The following is a 26,243-nucleotide window of genomic DNA, read 5'->3' as shown; positions in this document are numbered from 1 at the left end:
AAGCTCACATCCATCCATAAGTGTACCATATTATTAATGTGGTAAATGAGCTACTCGGAGCTATTTCTGAAGAAAAACATGAAACTATTTTGTAAACTGTAGAAGTCCTTTGTAAAGTCTCATACTTTATTTAAAAGAGAACGAGAAGCAGGAGGCGCTAGGTATGTTTAGAGCCTCCTTAGTCTAGGACACTATCTAAAGGAAAGGGGGTGCTTCATAAGGACCCCGGTATATTTACAAAGGACTAGAGCTATTGCCAGACCCAGGATAGGGACTTAGAAATCTTAGGCCGTCAGCAGAGATGTGACATGGTTTCCAAAACCCAATCCCAAATTTCCAGGGAGGGGGTGGGCGATCAACCCCATCCGAACTTGGGTTAGGATTCCCTTCCCAGGACAGCCGGCTATAACCAGGTCGCTGTGGTCATCTCGAACAAACAGCTCGAAAGGTCCTTCATGGGGACGCAGTCCTTGAACGAGTGCTGCAGTGTGAGCAGATGCACTGGAATCTGTCCACCGAAGGGCCTGTTCCTCACCCCTTCCAGCTATAGTGCCCCAAAGATTTGAATATTTAAAAGTTCAAGAAGAAATAGTGCCCTAGGTTTTAATTCTTGGCTACCTAAGAAAATCGATCTGTGAATTACTTTCGTCTCTAAGGATACAATAATTAGAACTTCGCTAACCGAATGTGCCATTATGTGCTTTCCCTCATATCATAGCACCAGGCTGTAATGGAGGGACAGCTGGGACAGCCCGGCGCCGGAAGAGAGACACTGTGAGCCTCTTCAGGCAACTGGCATTTATGGGAGCTGTGGTACGGCATCGGTAATTCACACACCCTCGTGCCGCGTGCTGGCAATCGGCTGGTTTGTGGACAGGGGCCTTGTCGCTTATTCATGTTTGAGACGTTTTTCCTAGTTCATTACATTACTTTAAACCTTCTTCAGTTGTAGGGACTACGAAAAAGATGCCACAACTAGCAATTAAACCAGGAGTACTGCCCTGCATCATAAGGGGCTGGTCGATTACTTCATGGAGAGGGTAATTGGCTTTTTAAGCTCTAAGTAAATGTTTAGAACCAAAACCTAATATTTTAAATGATCCATTTATTTCTGTTTAACATTTGCTGGTACTGTGACTTGAAAATAACTATTTTATGGAACTGCAGACTTTAGAATTGAATGGCTCCTTACAAATGATCAAGTCCTTATTCCTCATTTTGTTTAAGAAACAGAGATTTGAAGAACTAAAGCAAATTTCTAAAAACCACACAGCCGGTGTGTAAAAGTGCTAGGACTAGAACTTAAGTTCAGTGGGCTGGACCCCCTCACCCCTAACGGGACCTCACATATACACAATTCAGTTAATCATAATCCTTGGATCCTGTGATTCTCTCATTATTCATCGCTAACTAATCAACATTTATTTAATAATAATATAATAAAGGCCTGCGAACCCATCAGCCCCCCCAAAAGAGCTAGAAAATTGGCATAATATACTAAACTTAGGGTCCCTCCCATTCCACTCCCTCTCCCTCCCTGCCACGAAGCGATAACCGTCAACCTAAACTTTTCATTTCCTTGATGTCCTTTCTGTCATTTTCTTGCAGGTACATGTAGTCCTTAATAATACACGTATTTTAGTTTTTTAAGGTTTATAAAAAGTATATCATGCTGTGTGTAACTTAATATTATATTACTAAGGTTCATCCACGCTGTCGAATATGCCTATACTACACCACAGTGCATTTTTTACTTTCCCATTATAGGCTTTTGGATTGTTTGTAAGTTTTCCTGCTGTGAACAGTGAATATTCTTATGACTGTTTCTCATTCTAAAAGTGCAACAGTTTCTCAGGGGTATATACTCAGCAAGAATTTCTAGGTGACAGATTATACAAATGTTCGGCTTTGCAAAGTAATGGTAGATTGTGTCCCGAAATGGTGGCCCTAAAATGCACTCCCACAATCAACATATAAGATCCTGTAGGTAGTGCCTTTCAGGGATTGGAGAGTCTTTCCTGTAGAGGGTTAGACAGTAAATGTTTTAGGCTTTAGGGGCCACATGCAGCCTCTGTGTCAATTATTCAACTCTGCTACAGATGACAGGCTGTTGACATCTTCCCTTCCTCTCCCTTCCTCCCTTATTTCTTCCATTCTTTCCTTTTGATTCATCTTAAAAAAAAATTATTGATAATCTCTTATGTGTAATACACTGTTCCAAATACTGAGGATCCTGTCAGTAAATGAAGTGTGTAATGATCAAATGGCGACAGGTATTATAAAGACAAATCAAGGGAAGTGAATGTGGGTGGTAGGATGTGATGCTTTAGACGGAATGATCAGGAAAGGCCTAGTGATCAGGTGGTAGGATGACATTTGAGCTGAACTCTTATTTTTAAATGAAAGATTGAGACATTGAAACATCTGAGAGGAAACTGTTTCAGTGAGAGAGGCTAGCAAATCTGCACACGCCCTCTGAGCTGCACTATTCTTATTTCTGTTGTCATGCTGGACATCTCTTCCCAAATATGCCACAAGCTCCTCTGACTCCATTTGCCAATCTGAATTTATCATCTACTATAACCTTGGGTTTCACGACTCAGGGAAAGTCTTCTCTCTCAACCCGTCATCTGACTCAAACCCTTTGAGCTTGCTTGCCTTTATCTTCCCCTTTGATCCAAAACACCTGTTTAGTCAACAGGTACTTTTATTTGCTTTCTTAGTATCTGTTTTAGTTTGCTAAGGTTGTCATTAAAAACAAACAAACAAACAAACACATACTAGGTGACTTAAACAACAGAAGTTCAAGATCAAGGTATTGCCAGGGTTGGATTCTTCTGAGGCCTCTCTCCTTGGCTTACAGCCATGCCTTCGTATGGCCTCGGCTGTGTGTGTGCATCCCTGATGTCATTCTCTCTTCTTATGAAGACTCTAGTCAGATTGGATTAGGTCCCCCCCTGAACATCCTCATTTTAACTCAGTCACCTCCTTAAAGGCCCCGTCTCCAAATACAGTCACATTCTGAGGCACTGGGGGTTTAGGACGTCAACATAAGAATTCTGAAGAGACTCATTTCAGCCCATAATGGTATCTCTTAATTTAATCCCTCTTTTCTTCATTCTTAATGCCATTTCTCACTTAAGTTTCCCCTTTTCATTGGTTTATAGGTTTCCTGATTCTGATTCATACTCTTATGATCAATTCTCCCCAAAGCTAGCAGAATAATCATGCAAAGATGAAAACTTGATCATGTTTTACTCTGCTCGAATCCTTTACAGGCGCCCCAGTAGTCCTCAGGTTAATGCCCACTAGCATATCATAGTGCTCAAGGAACTGCACCTGTCTACCTGTTCAGTACTCTCTCTCACCAGGTAAACACTCCCCATCTTAGCTGCAGCAATAGTCAAGGGCCTTTGCAAATTCCCTTTACCTGAAATACCACCTCTGTTCTAATCCAGCCTTTTTACATGGTTTTTGGAATTAATACAGTCCAAAAAGTACAGCTCAGTGTCATCATCTGTGAAAGACATTAGCAGACCGCTAGTTTCAACATTGTCTAAGGTAGCAGTTCCCCCCACATGCTCTGCTAGCATCGTGGCGTCTGTTCGCTGTAGACGTAATGCTGTGTAATTATTTTTGCCTTGGACGGTGAGTAGGACTGGAAGCTAGGATTGTATCTTGATTTATTCTTGTATCTTTAGTGTAGCAAAGTGCCCGTTCCTCTTAGGCACTTAGTAAATATTTGATACATAAGTGAATGGATAAATGAATAGATAAAAAGATTAGCTAGAAGGAACATCTCTGTATATTATTTCAATACTGTATTGCCAATGTCATAAAAGTTATCAATTATAGTTACAAATAAACCATTAAGTTTCGTTAAGCAAAAAAGATGACTATAAATGGCACACGTGGTATAATTATGACAGCATATATATTGCAAAAGACATGGAAAGTTAATAACCAATATTTAAAAGTGGTTGTTTTTGTATCCAGGCAATGAGTCTGTATTTATTTCCTCTTCTCTACATTCCTGCATTTTTCAAATAGCATTAGTTCCATGAAATGTCCTGTGACACTACTCACGTTAACAAATTTACCACCTTTTCCTCAATATTCTGAAATTGTTCTTTACATTTCACTGTTGGGAAAGTAAAAAGTGGTCTCTGCAACAAATTATCATGCCACAAATCCCTATTTTCATGGGAACCAAAATGAAACACGTAGCAACGCTTGGAGGACACATTTCTCCAGCCCACTGTGAAATTTCCATTAAGCCCTTCATAACGTCTCTAGCTCTGAGCCCTGAGGACAAATGAAAAGTCTAATCTTTGATCAAGGGTTACTTGAAGCTAAAATTATCTGCTGTTACAAAGAAACTCTTCCAAATGGTGACATCCCGCCACTGCAAAGGTGAGAGTCACCCCCACAGCTCACATATTGCAGAGCCGCAGGATGCAAAGCAAAGACCTGGAAAAGAGATTAAACCTCGCTCAAAACATTATTTCCATTCAAATCACATCATACAGAGTATTATCACCTAATGTTTTTATTTTTCTATAGCGCTCGCAAAACCAATATTGCCCTTTAGGCAGTTGCGGAATACCTTTCATGTAGGAGAAACGTGAAAAGGAAAAGACGTTATAATTTTAGGAAAAGGAAAAAGTAATAATGGTATGGTTTCTGCAAGTGTTCTCTCTGATTTTCTTCCATGTCCTGATTATCTTCGTGGCCAGATAATAGAACTGTAGAGTTTCAGGGATGGAAACGTCTTACAGGTGACCTGGCATATTTAGCCTCATTTACAGTTGACGAAATTAAAGCCCAGAGAAACGAAGAAACATGCTAAACACGCTCACCCGCCTTCCTGTGGGAGCCCTCGAGAGGACTCGCAAGGCGAACGACATGCTGTTTTCGATCTCAGTCACTCCGCTCGCGTGCAGGCTCTGCGCTCAGGAAAGGCCTGGGGTCTCCTGTCGCCACTTGCTACTGTGATTCGGTGAAATTATTTGGTCTTTCAAAACTTCTACTCCCTCAGTTATGAAATACTAGCTTTAAAGGACTTAACCGTGTAAAGTTGTGTGAGAATCAAATGAGTAACTGGTTCGTAGAATACCCGAGTTCATAAATAACACTGATGCGAGCTGCTGCTGTTGTCATTGATTCTGCGTGTTTTCTCACGTTAGGAGATAAGGCATTCTGAAAGACCGAGATGTACGCGTTAATGAAAATGGCCACCTGGTCACTTTTGCTCAAACTATTTGTTGTGTGTCCAGCTTTAATATCCCTCTTTCTTAGGACTTTTAAAGAGTGACAAAGGAAGAGGAGGGCCCCAAACAACAGTCATTGACACTTAGTGAGCGCTTAGCTGAGACTTGCTCTGTTCTAAGTTCTTTTCGTGTATTTTCCCACTTACTACTCAAAACAACTTCATGAGGTAGGCAGGTGCTGTGATAATCCCCACTTTAACAATGTGGAGACAGACACAGAGGGATTAATTTAGACTTGTTGAAGTGTTAGGTTATTACCACCTCCCACATCTAACTCCAGCAGGCACACGTCAAGAGGATTTGCCGCCCCGTTGGTGTCTTGGTTCTGACCTTTGGCTTCTGGAGCTGAATGAAAATGGCCTTCCCGGTGGCATGAAAGGCTCCCACCAGTCCCCTGGCTGTCCAGTCACACATCTCACCATACACCCCAGTGAGCGAGGATTTATAGAGCAAAAAAGGTAGCCTTTGATGAGGGGCTTGGATACCTAGTAACAAATTAACACAAAGATATGTAAGCCATGCCACTGGTGCAAGACAATGCTTTAAAATACCCCCCCGATGTGTTCCCTTTCCCGGTCATCCCTTCACCTCACCTCCTCTCGCCCTTCGGAGGCGGGAAGGGAAGGTGGATATGCCCTACAGCTCTTAACCAGTTTTGAGCTTCCGGTTAGGCCTTTAGAAATTTTCATAGCAAGATAGCAATTTTAGTGGAAGAAACAGCTTTTTGTTACTCGTAAAGTTAGGTTTTGTCACAGCCAAAAGCAGAGGTTAACTAAAGTTATCTGCAGAGTAAGAAAGAAAATGGGTAAAAACAAAGTTTTTGCCACAGAACAAAGAGAAAATCTTTTCTGTCAATGGTGGGTGAAAAGAGAGAGGGAGGATTGCGAAGAGAGGAGTAAAAAAGAAAAAGCATGAAAAGGAGAGAGAAATAGAAGAAATGAGATGAGGTGGAAGAGAGAGACAGACAGACAAGACAAGACAGGGAGAAGAGAGAGAAGCAAATCCCCTAAGTCCCCTCTGCTCCCTCATCTTCTGCCTGGTGTCAAATTCCAAGTGTAGGTGGAATGTAGAAACACCCAGATTGTTTTAGGGAACTAAGATAGGGAGACAGGCAGGACCTGACAATTCGACAGGCATCTCTTTAAATAAAGAGATTATAAATGTTCCTATAAATGTTCTCTATTTTTAATGTGTCAGTTACTCTCCTGTAACAGCTCTAGTCAGTAAACTTTTTATGTATTCCCTTCTTAACTTTGTGACTCATGTCTAGATTTAGTAACCCCGATGTGTATTTATCATCTGTTAACTTTAGCATTCAAACGATTCACCAATTTATGCATGGAATCGTATTGTTACGCCTTATTTTTCAATCTCCAAAGAAGCATCATTTTGGAAATGTTACGCAGGTCTGGATATAAATGTTGCTCTGTCCGATTTGTAACTCATACGTATAAATTGAAAAAGTTTCGGGACTTTTATAGAGACATTTAAAGATGTCAGGTGGCTTGAAGTTTTCCCTACCGATATACATCATCTCGTTTGAAATAACGTATTTGATGGAAGCAAACGATCTGCAGAACGTTCTTCATCTGGCTCCCCGCGATAACTTACAGCCTCATCTCATTTCTCAAAACGTTTTTCCAATGACAGCCAGCACCTGATCATTTGAGCACACAGCACTTTACCTGAACAATTCTTTCGGTGCTTTTACCTTTTTGCCTTGTTCCCTGTCCTGACACCCTCCTTGGAAGTTGTAGCTGCTGAGGATGAAGTAGAGAGGACCGGAAGCGATGATGAAATTAGGCCATGCCGTGTCTGACTGAGAATCGTGCAGGATTTTGTTGTCCTCGGTCTCCTCTGAAGACTCAGAAAGTTGGACTTTCCCAAGTCTCGTCCTGGACTGTCTTCTCCTCGCTGTCTTTCTCAACGTTTCCCTCAGTTTTCTCACTCATTCCCACGGCACTAAGAGCAGTCAACATGCTACAGCCCTGACACCCACAGCTCCAGCTGTGACCTTTCTCGTAAGCCCCAGATGTTCATATTGAATAGGTTACTTGATGTCAGCATTTACCTGTCCCTTGGGCATCTCAGATCTGGCTTGTTACAAGTGGACATTTTGATCGCTCTACCAGCAACAATGTGTTTTCCCATTTACCTGTTCAGTTAAGCAGAAAGCTGGCAGTCATCCTACGTCTGTCTATCTTGCTTCTCCCTGGTCCTCGCCCTCTCCCTCCCTGTCCACTATCTGCCATATCCAGCCCATTAATAAATCTATTCTCCTTTCTATCAGATATATTTCAGATGCGTCCACCTTACCTCCCCTGCCACCACCCTAATTCTTGCTGTCATCATCCCTCTTCAGGGCTCCACGTTGCCTGTCTGCTTCCAGCCCATTCTCCCAAAAGCAGCCAGAGTGATGCTTTATAAGCAGAAGTGGGACTGTGTTGCTTCCCTTGCCATGCTCGCTCTCGTGCTTTGCGCCACATCCACGCCCCTTCTCAGAGCCTCATGTCCTGCACAGAGTGGCTCGTCAGCCTGCCCTGCCCGCCTCATTCAGCCCCACCTGTTTCCTGAACCTACCTAGTTCCTTCTCACCTTAGATCCTTTGCTCTGTGTGTTCCCTCCGCCTGGAACTTTCCCCTGTCCCACCGCTGCCCCTGGCTCCCGCTCCGTCCCCATCCTCTGCATCTGCTCTCTCTTTTTTGAGGACCAGTTTGAGTATCATTTGCTCTAAGACGGCCCCTGTTTACCCAGGGGGTCCTTCCTGTTTCTGTTCAGCACTGTCCTCTGTTCATTGCTTCAAATCACCTGTGCCATTGAATTCTTATTCAACTGTTTTTTGTTTTTTGTTTTTTTCTGTTTTTTCTCTATTACATTCTCTGAAGGTCAAGACCAGGTCTGTTTTAATCACCACTAACAAGCCCATTGCCTAGGGGCCCACACTAAGCAACACACATCTACTGAGTGAATGAATGAATTTTCGTGACGCCCCCGACATCCTGTGACTTGGGAAGCACCGGCATCTCAGAGAAGTGGTTTTCTCACGTGTAAATGCCCCTCTTTCAGCTGCCTCCCCACATAACCCACCTTCCTGGGTAACACCCGGGGCTGTTCCTAGCAAAGTGTGAAATTCAAATTTGATTTCCACTGGAAATTCAGAAATATTTTTCTAGGAGATACGATCAGATGATGACTTCCTCTGCTTTAGGCCCTTTGTTATGCACCTACGTTCTGCTCCGAGTGACAGACTGTACTGTCCATGTGAAGCGTTGATGGGAATCATGCCCAAGGCTTCACAGTGCCCTGTGCGGCCAGCAGCAATAGGTCAGGCAAACCAGAATTTCTGAGGACTCCCCACTTCCATGCTGAAGTGAAAGACAGTGCAGGAACCACTTAGAACAGGGAACGGGGAGAGGGGTCCTAAGGGTCATGAGCGGTGCCGGAATAGGAAACAAAAGGCAAGAGGCGTCCCCACCCCTGCTCCCCACCCCTGCGGGTGATTGTGGTCGCATTAGAGCTTGGCCCCTGCAGAGGGCACTGCATGTAAACCACACCCTTTCTCTTCGGTGTCCCATCTGTAGGTCTCCCAACATCTTACGTTGCGGTGATCTGTGTACAAGTCCTAGGCTATGAGCTCATTAAGGGTATCGACTGTGCCTTTTTGTTATGTTTACCACCGTGCTGGATAAACTAAATCGCCACACACCGAAGGCAATGTTGTAAAAACCCTCCACTGCTTCCAGCTTTTGTGTAGAATACAGAACAAGGGGTCAGTGCTTCCACGGGATGTAAAGCTGACTGATACAGGTAACAAAGTGCCACCACACGGGCAGGTAGTTTAAAACAAGAGAAACTTGTTTTCTCATAGTTGTGGAGGCTACGGCTCTGCAATCAGAGTGTCTCCAGCTCTAGAATAAACCACGGTGTTCTCTCCCTATGTCTCTGTGTCCAAATTCCCCCCTTTATACAAGGACACCAGTCACTGGACTTGGACCCACCTTAATCCAGTAGGACCTCGTCTAAGCCCGATGGCATCGACAAAGACTGTGTCCCAACAAGGCCACATTCACGGGGTCTTGGGGGACATGAACATTGAAAGGACACTGTGCCCGTGGGTTCACATGTCTCAGACAGCACCTTAGTAGCGTTTTTACATTTTTTTGTATTTGAAAACAACTTTATATTCATAACAGTAGATGAAATAACTAAATTTGAGAATTTAAGTATGCCTACACAGAAAATTACAAATGTTTGTCAAACAGTTTATACTTAGATCACCATTCTTTCCTCACGTAGGAAATTGGAACAGACCTTGGACACGGGCGTGTTAAATCCCCCTCTGTCATCTTCCTCCGCTCTGTCCCATGACCTTGACATGCCTTTGGAACTGACTGTCCTCTCGGTTTCATTCTAGGGGGCTTAAAAGTTCCTATAAAACTAGGAGTTTTTCTTCCTTTCTGCTTTTTTGCTTGTCACTTTTGTTAAAGGGTCAGCAACCTTGTTCTATAAAGAGCCACAGAGTAAATATCTTCAGTTTTGTGGGCCACGCGGCGTCTGTCACGGCTGTTTGACTCCGCCTTTGCAGGACGGCAGGGCAGCAGCCAGAGTCAGTGCGTGGAGAAACGGGCATGGCCGTGTTCCGATGAGACTTCGTGGATGGGAATATTGTAGTAGGCCCGTGTGCAATGACATTTTCTTCTCCCTTTGATTTTTCCACCCATTTAAAACTGTAAAAAGCATTCTCACCTTGAAGACTGTACAAAGAGGCAGACCAGAGTTCGCTGGGCCCTGCCCAGTCTCGTTCCTTCTTCCTGGCGGCCCGTCTGCTTCCCTGAGCGCGTTCGGCACACTGTGAGATGGTCCCTGTCTTTTTCCCTCTCATTTTTTCTTCCTTTCTTTTCTTTTCCTTCCCTTCACTTCCTGCCTCTTTTCTTCTCCTCGATTCCCCCCACACACTCTCTCTCTTTCTCTCTCTCTCTGGTTACTGTGTTCCCAAAATAAATACCCACTGCCTCTAAATTCTATTTGAATAGTGCCCATTAATTGCTTTAATTATTTTTTATTTTCTAAAAGCTGAGGGGTAGTATATAGGTCATGCTGGTACTCATGGGATAGTCTTCCTTATTTAACATAGAAAATAGGCTTCAAAATCCCTATGTAAAATTAATATGAATTGTAATAATCCCTTGATTATTATTAGAAGTGTGTCTTTTCTTGGCTGGGCAATCAGCTTCCAAACATCCAGAATTAGAGAGCACGTTACCAGGTCCTGTGTGCCATTCCCCAGCTTCGCCAAGTTTCCGTTCTCAGCAGATCGCGTTTCATCCGTACCTCTCTTCCTCCTGGCCCCCATGGAATTACTTTGAAGCACATTCCAGTCATCAGTGGATGTTTTAGCATGTATCTCTTCAAGATTATGATTCTTTTTTAAAAGCCTACCCACAATCGCATTATCAGATCTAAAAATCAATTCCTTAATATCTTTAAACATCCACTGTTCATTTTCCATTTTTTTCAGTTTGTCTGAATTAGGATCTAACAAAAGTCCACCTACTTATTTGTTGATAATGTTTCATAAATCTTTTAATTTCTAGATTCTGTCTCTCTCTCCTTCCCCTGCTTTCTCTGTCTTCTCATAATTTATTTGTGGGAGAGACGAGTTTGCCTGTTGTGTTTCCCAGTCTTATTAACTGATATCTTCCCAGGGGTCCAGAGCTTTGATCAGTTTCAGGTGCAGTTGTTTGCCAATAATACTTTATAGCCGGCGGGGTATCCTTCCATCCGGGACCCACGATGCCTAGTTGACTTCTTTTCGTGATGTTAAAGCCATGATGCCATTGATGCAGTGACCAGTGATCGCAAAAGCATGATGTCGTGATCTTACCATCATTCATTCTTCAAATACGTGGACTACTGGGAAAAAAAACTTCCTGTTCAACTAGTTGGTTATCCCGAGATTTTTATAGGAAGAGTAGGATAAATGTTTGATTATCTCTCTTTATTTACAAGTTTTAAAAATAAGCTTGTTTTCTCGCATTCTCAAAAGGTGACTAATGAAGCCTGTTTTTCTGTTTGGTATCCTGGGCGTTAAGCCATTGCAGTTATTGTTATGGATTAATCACATTGTCCCATCTTTGGCCAGTGGGGGGTACTTTCAAGTTGGCCTTTAAATCTTTTTGACATGACCTCAGCAGTCTCTGTCCTTTCTTACTTTGGGGTAAAACAAGATGTTCTAGGCTAGTTTTTTGCTCTAGATCTGGAGCCACTTCTCTTTTTTCCCCCTTTGCTTCTCCTGTCTTCATTTCGAGTAGGACGCACAGGAAACCCTGCTGTTTTACAGGAGAGAATGCACCTCATAGCAGTATCATCACAGAGAAGATAATGGAAGCAAATAATCTAGCAACTCCGGTACTCCTGAGATTAGAATCGCGTGGGTCGTTTTTCTTTGTGCATTTGGCTTGCAGCTGCGTTACACTGCAGAGAGCAATGCAGGCAGGTTCTGAAACCAGCCGCAGCTGTGGCTTAGCCTGAGGCCTGGGAAACATGATCTCTGGGCTTCTTCTTCTCATCCGCCACTACGCATGAGCTACCAAAGACCTTATGCTCCTGATGGAGTTCAATTTATGCTGCTTAAACAAATATGAATGAATGAATGAATGAATGAATGAATGAATGAATGACATATTCAGCTTTTAGAGAGGAAAGTGACTAGAAAGCGTTTGGTCTGATACCATTTTTACTCAAAGAAACTAAGGCCTTGAGATTTCAAGTGATTTGTCCAAGTTCATAGTGAAAATTAATGGAATAGTTAAGACCCAAATCATCTGAGCTTTAATGCATTGTTTTTCTACCACCCCCTGCCTCTAAACTATATTAGATAATTGAGTATAAATTATTTTAATCATTATTTATTTCCTTTCTTTTACATTTTTTGCTATAAACTTGTATTATTTTGACAATAATGCATGTATATTCTAGGAATAAGGAAAAATACAAATAAGCAGAATGTTAAAAATCACTCATAATCTTACCACTGATGATACTTCTTTGTCCCTCTCATTTTGGGGTTTTCTTTCACCTCGGCAGGGTTTCATCTGGTGTATGTCCTCCTTCCTTTCCTCCTTTCTTTTTCTTTTTTTTCTGCTTGTTTCTCTTTGAATACCATTACTTCAGTACTGATCCTGGTGTGAACGACAGACCTGCAAACTTAGCAAACTGGCTCTTCCTCCATCCCCTGGCCTCAGGCCCTGCCAGTGGTGCAGAAGGAAGCGGGTACCCCGACAGGAACAGGGGCCACACCCACAGGGCTCTGCACCCAGCGACACTTGCTCTTGGCAGTCATTCTCCATTTCAATCATCTTTTGCTTTAGAGATCCTTCCTTCTTTCCTACCTTTCTTCCTTCCTCCCTCCCTTCCTCCCTTCCTTCCTTCCTTCCTTCCTTCCTTCCTTCCTCTTTCTATGTCTTTCCCTTTCTTTCTCCCTGTCATCCTTCTTCCTAATGTAAATAATAGTGATGTTTATGTGATTGTCATTCCCTTGTCAGTGTGGGTAGCAAGTCAGACAAAGGTCCAGTCAAACCCCCAGGCCTGTGGGCCTGCTGGACAAAATCACAAAAGGTATACAGGAATCCCGATACCCAGTCCAAGTCTTGGATGATTGTTTTCCTGGCACAATTCAAACATTACTTTTTTAAAAAATAATAATAATCAGAATGTTCACTATCTCATTTGACCTAACTCTGGGTGATGACCCTTTAGGCCACAGAAATAATCGTCACTTATAAGTGAATCACTTTGGTATTGCCAGCATACTGAAATGGAAAAATAAAAGGCTTTAGTATCACTTCACTGCCTTCCTGCAAAGTGCTGAAGAACTAATTCATTTTCTTGAACTTTTCCTCAAACAACCAGACCATTTTAATTTCCAGATCAGAGATTTGTTAGCTGAGCATTTGGGGGAATGATGCCGCTCCTTATCTATGCATTAAACTCTACTCGTGCCTCTTGGGGTTTCAGTTGGCTGAGCAGGGCACCTGTACTCATTTTATTTTTGACTATTACCTGTCTAATGACAAAACTAAAACAACTTAGTAACAAGTTCGATGTCCTTTCTGAAGAGAACAATCCATGGATTGGGAGAGTACAGTGCTCACAGGCAGCGGGCAGTCTTTCCAGGGACATGGGGCAAGAGCGAGTTTTCTAACACATTTGCTAGAGTGCCAGCGGGAGCAGCATGGAAGCGGGGAGGGATCGGCTAGGAGGTAAGAGTTTTTTTTTTTTTGCAAGACTAGCGGGTCCTGTTTTCAGGGTGAGGAAAGCCAGCCAAAGCCGAGTTGGAGGGTTGCGATTATTGTAGGGGAGGTTTCCTTGGCAGGTGTTTCATGTAAGTGCAGGCTGACTTAGCTTAAGATTCATGACATGGGTTGGGCCACTGGGTTGGCCTCCATTTCGTGGGTCCCAATATATGAATTAACTTTGTCATGCCTAACAGTACTTCCTTATTTCAGCAAGTATTTATTGAGTTCTTGAATACCTGTGTCAGGCACACTGTTAGACAGTAAGAATTAAGCAATGGCAGTGATGCCCTTAGGCCACCAGTGACTTAACAGAGTTGTGGCTACAACAACTATGTTACAAATATGAGAAGAGAAAAATGCAAACCCAGTGGTAAACATAGATCGTTAGTGAGCAGAGGGAGACAGACGGATATCCAGTCTGAATCGGGCATGGTATTAGGGGTTGGTAATGTTCTGGCGAAGGGCTCACAGCTGTGTGAGACCTGCCGGACTCAGAGCTGCGGCAGGCGGGTATGTCCCTGCCACAGGGTCAGAACGTGCTGGGTTTAGAGGTGCTTTAGTGTGTCTAGTAGGCCTCACAGAAGCCTATTTATTTATTTATTTATTTATTTATTTATTAATTAATTAATTACCTGGTCTTCCTAGGCGGTCTCCCATCCAAACTAACCAGGCCCGACCCTGCTTAGCTTCCGAGATCAGACGGGATCGGGCTTGTTCAGGATAGCATGGCCATAGACCAGAATCCTTTTTAAAAAGTGAAATTCCCTAATACATTTGCACTTCTATTAAAATGAAAGTAAAAACATTAGTTTTAGTCCCTTTAAATATGTTAACTGTGATATCTTAAGGGTTTTCTTTCCCTAAAAATTATTTTTAGCTAATTATCTTTAGCAATAATCTGTCAGACTGTCTCGCTAATACTGCCCACAGTGGGGGCTGCTTCAGTGACTACTAACTGAGTTAATGGGGAAAAGTAAATACTTAGAGGAGTTGATTATTTGGGGATTTTCTTCCAAGGTGCTAAAGGTTATCTGTAGCATCCAAAAACAAAACAAAACACAAGCCTCTAAGCTTGGTGCCTGGGTTGGAAGGAAGGAGGAAGAGCCACAAGTACTCTAATGGGAAGTCTGTTATACCTCAGCCCCTCGGGCCCCTCGAGAGGAGGATCGCTAGGATGCATGCGACCTGCCAAGTTTCTTAGAGCAGACAGCGATGTGAGCCAGGGTCAGCATGAAAGGAGGGACTGTCTTCTAAGATTCTGTCCTGTTAATAGCAAATCAAACTGTCATTTTCAATCGTATGTTTTCTGCTACATCAAAGCTCTTTGGATAGAAACTTCAGAAAGAATATAATTTCTTTATATTCTTTATATGTAACAGGTAAGCCTGTTACAGTATAGGTTTAAACTCAGAGCTCATAGAAAATGAAATTCCCCAACAACAAAAAATTATATGAAGTACAATACTAGAGAATCTAAAAGTTATTTATATATATATATATATATATATATATCATACCTACCCACACACACACACACATACACACACACACACACACATATTAAAGAATTTGGCGTAGGTTATAAGTGAGTTTATGATTTATATACTAAATCTCATAACTTGGATTATTCTGGTAGTCTCCTGAAAATTAGCAGTTGCTGTTTAAGGTTGTACTGTAATTATTTTGTGTACCTTCTTCCCAGTAGCTCTTTGGTGGCATTAAACGGATGTTATTTGTCTTCGTGTGCCAGGGTCCTGGAACAGTGCCCGGAGTAAAACCAGCTGTTCATAAATGGGAGTCCTTAAGCTTGCGACACTCTTCCACTGAAGAAAACGCGCACACGCTTACCACAGGGTGACTCTGATCTTCCTGCTCAACCCAAAGAAAACAATGGCTTTAAGGAGCTTGTTGCACCTTAGACATACTTTTACGTTGCTCCTTTAAATATCCTTACACTTTAATGTCTTGAAAACATTGCAAGTACAGTACTAGGAGTCTGTGATTTCAATTGTCGCTTTGTTTCACTTAGTAAAGACTTTCTAATTGTTTATATTTTTGAAGGTTAATATTACAGAGCTATCTCTTGGATCTATAACTCATGAACTACCTTTCAAATGGGTATCTTAAAGGAGTTATTGATGATGATAAATGATAGAGGTTTGTTGGAAACTAAATGCAGAAAGGGTTAAAGTGTATTATTAGCACACTATTATTGAATTTCTGCAGACTGCTAGACACTATTCTAAGAATTGGAGATTCTTCAGTAAATAAAATTTATTTAAAGATTTTTCTGCCATTTTGGAGTTTATAGTCTCTGAGAAAAGTTGTAAGGGAGGCAGACGATACAGAAGGAAAATAGCAAGTAAGTAAATTATATACTACATTATAAGGCCTTATGTGCCATACCAAAGTGGGGGCAGAGTGGGTTGAGAGTTTAAGCAGGACAGATGGGGTGGCCTTAATGAGGATGTGCCATTTGATCAAGACTAGACGGAAGTGAGGGAGTCGGCCTGGGGCCGTCGGGGAAACGCCTTCCAGAGCTAGCAGCCAAGTCCCTAGAGCCGAGGGCCTGGCACACTCCCGCCGCAGAACGAGGTCCATGTGCTGGAACAGGTCCTTAAAGTGGTTTTTGTAACCGACTGTTTGCAATATGTTTTAAAGTGTATTTTAATAATAAGAAATAAGTGTTATCTTTAAAGGTCTACAGGAATGATCAGTCATTGATCCAAGATGACATTTACTTAGTCTCCAAGTTTTAATTCAAATCAAAATCTAATTACGATTATAAGCAACAATAATCAGAAAAGCTTTAACTTAACTACATAGGATAGAAAATTCCTTACTGCCACAGAAATGAACTTCTGACTGTCAGATACACACGAACTACATCTCTACCCAGAGTGAGAGAAAAGGAAAGGGAAGATTAGCTTGTCCAAATATCAATATAAATGCAGTCAATAACTCCAGCCATATTGTAGAAGAATTTTAACATCCCTTCAGTGGAACCAAAACATTAACAAATATCTTATTTTACAGAAAATAACAAATGTAGTCCTAGAAAAAAAGACTCATAAGCTCCAAATTGTTCTTCAGGTGGGTGAGAATGAAGCTCCATTATTTATACTTGTTCACAGCGCTCGATTTGTCATCCATCTTTGGGTTGGAATTGTGAGCATAAAAATAATCAACATTTTCCACCACCTGCAGAATATCATCTGTACTTTGAGCTCATTTCCTCACTGCTTCCTGCAGAGGTTCCATCTGTTTTACATACCTTATTTCTCTGCATGCGAATAAAGCTGCTTATGCCACCTGAGTAGCATACATAGTGCTCAAACAGCCACCGCCCACCATGATGAAATGGCTGCTGTAATATTAGGGTCTTGGCCTCAGAGAGGCCTGTAATGCTCACACAGAATGTATTTAGGGAGAAAGAATGTGACACCAAATTTTTAATAATTTAAACTGTGTCAGTAGGATCATGATTATTGAGAAACCTTCTAAACAAAATAATAACCTATAAAATGTATGATCTTTAAACTTGTCTACCAGGAAGACTGATGAAACTTTCAGATAGATCCTCTTACAAATGACTTAAAAATAAACTATTATAACCTAACATTATGCTGGGTCTTTCCATCTAAAAATTTTATAAATAATTTTGTAGAAATTAATACTTTAAAAACCTAGGAGCAGTAACTGCTTAAGAAATTATTTTGTGACTTATTCAATAAGGCATACGTAGCTCACATAAACTGACCAATATTTCCTAGATTATTACTTTTGTAAATCTGGATCTTCATATGAAGTTTATCTGAAATTAGGCGCCTTAATTGTTCGTTTGTTTCAATTTAAAATATTTCTAGTTTGTGTATAATACCCAGATTAAGAAATATAACATCAAATATAAAATTAAAGCCTGTGTCTGTCCTTAATCCTATTCCACTAGGCTTATTGCTGATCTTAGTGGAAAACCTTTCAGCTTTTCACTGTCGAGTATGTTTGCTGTGGGCCTGTCATATATGGACTTAAAGAAATAGTTTTCGAAATATGAGTTAATCCTTTATCTTCAAAGGTTTCAACACCCACACAGATGACCATGCCCCAGACCTCTCAACCGATGCACAATTGTTACAGCTCTGCAGTCATTCACCTCACTATTCCAGACCCTTCAAGTCCAAATCCATCCAGATCCTATCTATTAAATCCTTTTTGTCTCCAACAAATTTGGTCTGAGCTATAAGAAGAATGAAATTGCTCTTATCACCTTCTCCTTCTTATGGCTCATTCCTTTTTAACCTTCATGATTCACTGAAAATGCTACATCCACTTGGTTACCTCATGGCTTTTAAAGCTGGGTGATACAGACTTTCTCTGTGAACTCACAGTACCCAGTGCATCTCTCTGTTTTAGCACTTGTTTGTAATTTGTCATTTCAGGCTCAGTGTTTTCTCACCTCCACTGGACTACAAGCCTGTTGAAGACAAGAACTCAAGTCCTTTTCAACCATCTGTCTCCAGAGCCTAACAGATCAGGAACTCACTAGCTGGTTTATGACTGAATTATATCACTGTCTTAGGACATTTCTCTTGATGCAATAGGTTATATATTGTCACTTTAAAATAATATTTAAAAAGTCTAAAGTGGTATCTATATGTTTCCCCTGTCCTTTGAAAATTAGTGGGATGCTATGGGAAAGACAGTAAAAATTCCGATGTGTCACCAAACATATCACCACTGGGTTAAAGAGATGGGGAGTGGAAAGAGCACTAAATCCAGGACTGGGAGAGAAAAGTTCCATCAGTTTGCCACTCTTCATATTCACATGGGCAACTGTTGATCACTCCTGAGACTGGGTTTCTTAATCTCTCATCGAAGAGTGTCAAAGCGGATGCTCTCTGAGCATTATATTGATGTTATTGGAATGTAAACATGGCTTCCTTTAAATGGTAGGCTTCTCTCCTTGGATATGTGTTCCTATAAGGCTGCAAATTTTTAAGTTTTGATAAAGCAATTTTTATTAATGCTATAGCATTTAATTGGAAACCTCATATTATTGCTCATTTCTTACTCATAGTCGATAGTCAATTGGCTGATTAAATCAGGGTAATAAACTTTAAGATTTCTACGTCTAAAGAAAGTCACAGACAAGTTATCAGAATGCAGTTTATAAGATAGAGGAAAAAATTAAGGATATACAAAACTGAATTCACTAGTTTTATCCAGCAAGGCAATATGGGAAATCTTAAGATAAACCTTAGGGTTTTCTGTATTTCCATATGAAAAATCTTGGGTGAAGCGTGTATTATAGTTCAGGTCATCTTCACTTGTTCTACAAGTGAGAGACCCGAAGGCCTAAAGAGCAGCGACATCAGGCAATACAGCTGCTTAGGGATTTGTGCTGCACGTTGTGTGTTGGTCACACCCATCTAACGAGCAGTAGATACCATTTTAAATTTAAGTAGTTTACAATATAATATTCCCTTCATTTTAAAGATCATTTCAGAGAAAATAGAATCATGAGAAAAGCTCTCAGATTAACAAATGGGGCATTCACCAATACAGTGATATTGTTTGAAAAGCAAAAGCTCTTAACTGCATATGCAGACGTATAGGACAAAAAACTTTTTTCCACTGGACTCAATTCAGGTTGGACTTTTATTACAGTATACTCTATACAGACCTGCTCTGTGCTGTGAACATGAGATTCTGTATGGGTCATGAAAAAAAGAGAAAGAACAGCATATCCTTGATCAAGAAGCTAGTTGTATTCTGGGAGGAGTTCTTCTTTGCCTTTGTTCACTGGTCAGTTTCTGGCTTTGTCATCCCTGGTCAGAACTCCAGCCATGAAAGGAATTGAGTTCTCATGAAGTGCATTACTGGAGAATTACAGAATGAGTGAGGGTACTGATCCCTGGTCCAGGCAGCAGAGGGAACTTTCTAATGTGCTCGTGTCAGCATAACTAAACTGCGTAATCTCAGACCCCACTATGGCCAAGGAGAGGGATGTATTCCACAGTATGCTCCATATGTGTCCCAGGATTTGAAACATATAATTAAATCACTGTATTTTAAACAATATACAGTGTGACAATTTTTAGATGTGTGATTGCATGAGACAAATACTAAGCTGTCAGTAATCACAGAGGGCATTTTCATAACACGCTAATCCAAAGAGAATATATGAAACATACTAGTTTATCAATTACTTCTTCTTGAAAATAGAACAGTGATAGAAATTTAGAATTTGGCTTTCACAGTAGTTTCTATTTGCATTACACACATATCTGATAATGTATATTATATAAACACTGTGAATATGGGGATAAGATTCTTGATTTTTTCACTATGATACTGGCAAAGGAAAATCCATACAGCATAACCACTTTCTCTTTTCTAGATGCTAGACCCTACAAAATTATTAATATCCATTTGTCACTTAAGACTTAATGTCTCCAAAGGAGCCATTGCAATGTGTAATATGCAAGCATTAAAAAATACTCTGCAAGACACATCAACAGTATTTGTTATGTCATCAAAATAGAGCTTACATATTACTTTTTATGATGCTATGACACTAAAAAGTTTTAAATCTTTATAGATATATATATTCTTAAAACTTTCTGAAATATATTTTATTGAAGCAAAGGATAGTTGTCAAAGACTAAGTTAAAGCATGCTACTTTAACTTTCTCCAAAACTTCCAGTGCTAGTGGCTTTCCATCGTACCTGAGGTCACACCCCACCCATCCCCATTACATCTCTGACGTCAGCTCCTGCTGCCCTTCCTCACCTACGGGCCTCCTCGTACACCTGCGGGTACCAGGAACACTCCAGAGTTAGAACGTTTGCATTTGCATTCTCTCTGTCTGGAATCCTTTTCCCCATTCACATGGCTTGCTGGATAATTACCTTATTTAGTAAATGTCACTTCCTCGGTGAAGGCTCTTATGGTTTCCTCTGTGTACAAAAATGTAATTCCCGTCCACGTGGCCTATTCTTCCCTTCCCTGATTTAGTTTTTCTTCTGCCATTATCATTTGCTAACCATATAGATACATACTCAAATACACACAAATATACACACATACACACGTACACATACATATATATAAAATTTTAATTTTTTGCTAATTATGTATTTCTCCTACTAGAATGTAAGAATGTAAGCTGAAAAAATTTACAAAAGCTTTTTTTCTCTGTGATTTCCCCAGGGCCTAGATCCATAGCTGTCATAGAATAGGGAATCAAAAGTATTTGTTGAAAGAATGAATGAGCCGTAAAACAAATACAGTTGACCTTTGAACAACACGGGGTTTGAACTGTGTGGGTTTACTTATACATGGAATTTTTCCAATACTGTAAATATATTTTCTCTTCCTTATGACTTTCTTAATAACATTTATTTTAAAGTAAGCCTACGTTACTTTAGGAATACAGTATATAATACATATAACACACAACATATGTGTTAGTCTGCTGTTTATGTTACTGGTAAGGCCCCTGGTCAGTAATAGACTGTTGGTAGTTAAGTTTGGGGGCATCGAAAGTTACACATGGATTTTCGACTGCACAGGGGGTAGCACCTCTAACCCCCGTGTTCATCAGGGATCCACTTTATAAAGAAGGTAGTGTGCAGGGGTTTGATACCGAAATGTTTATGGTGAAATGGGTAGAAGTAGCATTTAGGGCCAAGAAGTCACTAGGACCAAAGTGTTAGAGACTCATCAATGTTAACAAGTTGATTAATTAATTAGAGACCATAATTAATCAGAGACCATAAATGAATGACTGTATTGTTGCTTAATTAATGTTTGCCTTTATGAACATTATTTTGTGTATATTGAAAAGGGATTTATGACTCTTTAAAGAAGGGTCAGATTAGAATGCTATTCCGTCATGAGTTAAAGAAAGAGAGTTCTGTAATACTGCTATAGAACAAGGTTATTGGTAAGGAGATATATATATATATATATATGAATGAATGAAGTAGCATCAGACATTTTAGAATTCTATGCCAGAGGCTGATTATAACAGAAAAGAGATAAAATTAACCTAATTTAACTAATGGATCTTTAATTAGGTGAAGATAAATCTGCAGGTCTGGGTATAAATGACAATCAGTTTTTGTCAGAATTGTGTCAGAAGGTGACAGAATTACTAAAATATATTGTAGCTTCTTTGCTGTATCAGAGGAGCTAAAGGAAGGCAGTTCTGAGCAGGCCAAAGGTAAAACTAGAAAAAAAGTGTTCTATAGAAAATTCCTTAGTATCAAGGGCACCATAACTAAATTTGTTTTAATTGACTTAAGAGCATGCTGGGAAGTATTCTAATATGGATGCATGTTACAGCCAAAGGGAAATTATTGCTTAGAGGAGTGAAGAGGCTCATCCAGAGTCACAGCAGAGCTGGAACTTGAACTAAAGTGATTTTAAGAAGTTCCTAGGTCACGTATTTGTATTCTGTTTATTTTTTGTTAATTCATTCTTGTAGTCAACTAATATTTTTGAAGGCCTCCTCTTCGCCAACCACCATTCCAAGCACTGTGCATACAGCGCTAGAAACAATCGCAGCCTTCTTTCCTTCTATGGGGAGACAGACAAAAAGAAATGAAAATGTGCACTAAGTCAGATAAAGATAAATGCTATGGAGAAAGACAAAGTAGGCTAGGGAAGAAGAAAGCAGTGTGTGTGTGGGCGGAGGCGGACGGGACTCAGCAGAGGAAAAGCTGGCGTTGGAGCGGAGCTTGGGAGGAGAAGAAGACATGGGCCCTGAGGACATCCGAGGGAAGATGGCTCTAGACAGAGGAAGAGCAAGTGCAGAGGCTCCAAGGAGACACCTGCCTGGCATGTTTGAGGGATGCAGGGAGGTCATTGTGGCTGGAACCAAGTGAGCCAGGGGGAGGTCAGCAGGGTGAGAGGGAACAGTGGCGAGGAGGGGTCAGATCGTAGACGGCTCGTGGCTATTTTAAGAGCTACATTGTCACTCTGAACCAGACCGGGTGCTACCTGAGGGCTTGGAGCAGAATATCAGAGTCATGGGTACATTGCGATGCTTCCAATTCAACATATATAGGGTCTTAATTTAACCACATCAATCTCATATCTGCTTCTCCTTTTCACACATTGAAATTTCCAGGGTCCAGAACACCAAGATAATACTCAGATGTATTATCGCACGTATGTAGAGCATTTCAGTAACAGAATGCAGTGTCTCGTGTCACCTGAAAGGTCAGGTCGAAAAAAACATTTGTTGACAAGCTGGGATGCATATTCTGTAGAGCAAGCCGCATGTGCAAAGATCCGGAGGCTTGAGAGAGCCTAGTTCCTTTGGGAAGGAGCAGGTGCTGCTCCACCGGAGGAGTGACAGCTCACAGAGTCAGAGTCGGAACACAATGGGCCTCACGTTCAATGCCGGGGATATCACACCATCAGCCATATACTCAGGCTATTCGTTTGCATTTTCGAAAGCTATCTTGCATTTGTTTTTAATTAAAAAAAAAATAAGACTTTTCTACTTTGTCTGTGTAAGCAGAACTCAGGCGCGAGAAGAGGTGGGGCTTGCCTTAAGAATTCCCACCCTTTTCTCTGCCGTGCGTCAGTTCGGGGAAGACAGCGGTGGGAGAGTAGCTCAGTTATTTTCCGACACTTGAAGAGGTGCCTGCTTGCTAATGGCTCGTTGTGGTGGCTTCTCTCCCCACAGAAGACAAAGTGTGGACCATAGTGTCTCACGATCTGCAGATGCAGACGACGGTGGTGGGCTACAACCCGGAAAAGTACTCGGTGACACAGCTCATCTACAGCGCCTCCACGGACCAGATCAGCGCCATCACCAGCAGCGCCGAGTACTGTGAGCAGTACGTCTCCTACTTCTGCAAGATGTCCAGGTTGTTGAACACCCCAGGTAGGCTGAGAATGGAATGTTACTTTTAATTACTGTCTCGGCTGGTGCTTGGAATAGCCTAAACAATCCCAACAGGTGTGGCTTGTCATCTTAGAGTCCAGTCTGAAAAGTGCAGGCAGCTGTGAAAAAGCAAAATAGAATTACTTGCTTTGTGTTCTGGGGAGTAAAGCTAAGAAAGTGTGATTTAAAAACTATATATCCTCTTGTTTTAAATTTACAGATTTTCAATTTTATATACATATATGTGTGTGTGTGAGTGAGTGTTTCTGGTTCTTAATTATCAGTAGTTTGGGCAAAAGTTTATCAGGGCTCCTTGTGAACGTTCGAGTCATTCTCTTTGAGTTCTTTGGTTGTCTTTAATGTAAAGATGAAAGCATTCCAAAGGCTGTCCGCAGGTGAGTAGCATATAGAATAGCGATAGAATTTAGAGCATTGTTGTTTGTAGTCGTTGAACAGTATCTGTTTGTCTCAAGAAGTCCAACCTAATTGTTTTTTCATGATTGCTTACTTCTAGCAATGCTTCAGGATGTGTGTTTGTATGCACGTGGGTGCACACACATGTATGTTAGTGTAGAAAATGGTTTCCCAAAAAGATGTTGGACGTATCTTTACCACAAAAGCTATCTGCTCTGGGGTTCTTGGCAGTAAGTTCAACATGTGGACAGAAAATTCAGTTCCAGTCTATGGTGTAACATAGTGGGAATAAGGATGTACTTTGAGTCAGAGAAACATAGGGTCACTCTTCTTAGCCTTGCCACTCCCCAGGTATGTGACTTTGGGGCAGTTAATTGAACTCATGACTCCGTGTCCAGTGTCTTTATCAGTCAAATAGGAATGATAATGCCTGTATTTCAGGGTAAGTGTGAGAATTTAATGAAGTAGTATACTAAATGCTTATTATTTAAGGACTCAGTAAGTAGCAAATAATATATTGTCTTTTTTAATATTAAGCAACTTTGGAAGTGGCATTATGGCAGAGACCAGTGGGCTGTTCAATGCCAAAAATCTATGTTGTATTGGAGCCAGTGTTATGGGGAGTAGCTTACAGAGAAGAGTTTTAAGCAAAACAGTATGCAGTATTTTGAAGACCTGAGTGCTTTTTATGTACAAAGCCGTCCTGGTGCTAAAATTACAGACACATATAAGCTATGGACTCTAAGAAAGTGATGTTGATGTTGCTGGACTACAGATCACTTTTTGAGAACCACTGCCGTGGGCAATGGAAAATCTTTAAGGTTCCTACAGCCCAACTGGTTTTTCGGTTCACCGTCACTTATAGCCTTTCTCACTGGATCTTGTTTCCAGTGCTAGGAAAAGTCAGTCAAGAATTATAGAAAATCCAGGGCACGAGGCACAATGAGTGAGTCTCATCAGCTTGTCTGCACTCAGCTCACAAGTGCATACTCCTTATTGAAGTTCATTCCAAGATTTCCATCAGTTCATCTCCAATCCTGGGATTTGGATAGGCTGAGGGCGGATTGCTGCCCTCAAAAAATAACATGGTAACATCGATTTTCTTCCTTTCTTCGATTAAACTCCAAAGTCAACTTTCACTTTGTGAATTTTGCTCTGGTGGTTAAAAAGCAAAATGCAACTTCGATGAGTTTAACTTCCAAATGAGTTTAACTTACAATTTAGACCCGAGGAAAGTTCACCTGAAAGAAAATCAGTCTCCGTTTAGAGCTGCTCGTCTTGCAGTTAGTTCATCCCTCTCTTCCCTCGATGAAACCTCTGTCCTTTCCCCAGCCACTCACCCTCCTGTGCAAAACATAGACTGTTCGAAACATCAGGAAAAATAGGATGAATTTGTTATTAAACAATACTCCAGTTATATTTTCCAATAATAAGCTAAACACACTTCAACCTCCAGACACCTTTTCAGGAGAAGAACTCCTAAATTGAAATCGTGCATTGCCAGTCTGCACAGTAAGCACACTATTTTGCATTTCCAGACATTCAGACATTGTGTCTCTAGACATTTGTAGGTTATTATTATACTTAATAAATGTACTTTGACAATCGGTTTATCATATACTTCTTGCCTTTTTGCAAACTGTGTGTATTAAACTTTCATTCACATAGCATCAGTATTTAATAAATGTTTGCTATTGGAATGAAATGAAAAATATATAGTTTTAAATATTACCTCATCCAACTATCAGACAGCTGCTTTTAAACAAGTGTGTACCTCAGAATTTTTAGGTTGCTTGTCAAAGTGCTGATCCCCAGAACTCTGATTTGGTAGAACTTGGTTGTGGCCCACGAATGTTTGCTTTTACCAGACATCCCTGGGTAGTTCTACAAACCAAATACTGATAAACACCATCTCTAATTTAGGGCGAGAACTTTTCTCATGTTAGACTTTAAGGTGTCAGTCTTCCACGAGCGAGGAGATTAAAGGAAGTATTAGAACTTGTCTGGCCAATTGAAATAAAATTGCATACATAATTACCTGCTCATTCAGGTAAAATAAATTGACATAGTAATTATAAAAAATTAAATCTTGTTCATAGGCCAGTCTCTAAAAATATTGTAGAGTGAATTTCAGCCTCCCTTTCACGTGAGTCATTTTTCACATTCCCAATTTCCATGCTCCAGGCTGATGAATCCATAGAACAGCTGAGGCGAGGAAAAGGCGCGGTTGATATAACAAGTTTCCCTGTATTGTTGTGTTCTGTATATGCCCCAAAAAGAAAGAACACAATTTAATAAAAATTTTTATTAATTTGCTGTTTTAAGGAGCTAATGCTGCTGTAATTTGTTTTTTTCTCCTT

General features: G+C 40.8%; 1 protein-coding gene across 1 annotated transcript in view; it reads left to right on the top strand.

Annotated features, from left to right (window-relative positions):
- CNTNAP2 (contactin associated protein 2) overlaps nt 1–26,243 on the top strand; it is a 1,613,390-nt gene that overhangs the window by 1,070,293 nt on the left and 516,854 nt on the right. The window contains exon 13 of the mRNA XM_039861152.1: nt 23,269–23,469. Within this exon, the coding sequence (XP_039717086.1) occupies nt 23,269–23,469 (201 nt within the window). The remainder of the gene's footprint in view (nt 1–23,268; nt 23,470–26,243) is intronic.

Source organism: Pteropus medius, unplaced genomic scaffold (genome assembly GCF_902729225.1).
Source record: "Pteropus medius unplaced genomic scaffold, Ma_sr-lr_union100, whole genome shotgun sequence".
Classification (NCBI taxonomy): domain Eukaryota; kingdom Metazoa; phylum Chordata; class Mammalia; order Chiroptera; family Pteropodidae; genus Pteropus; species Pteropus medius.
Note: the sequence above shows the minus strand (reverse complement) of the source record. Positions and strands in the feature narration are given on the sequence as shown.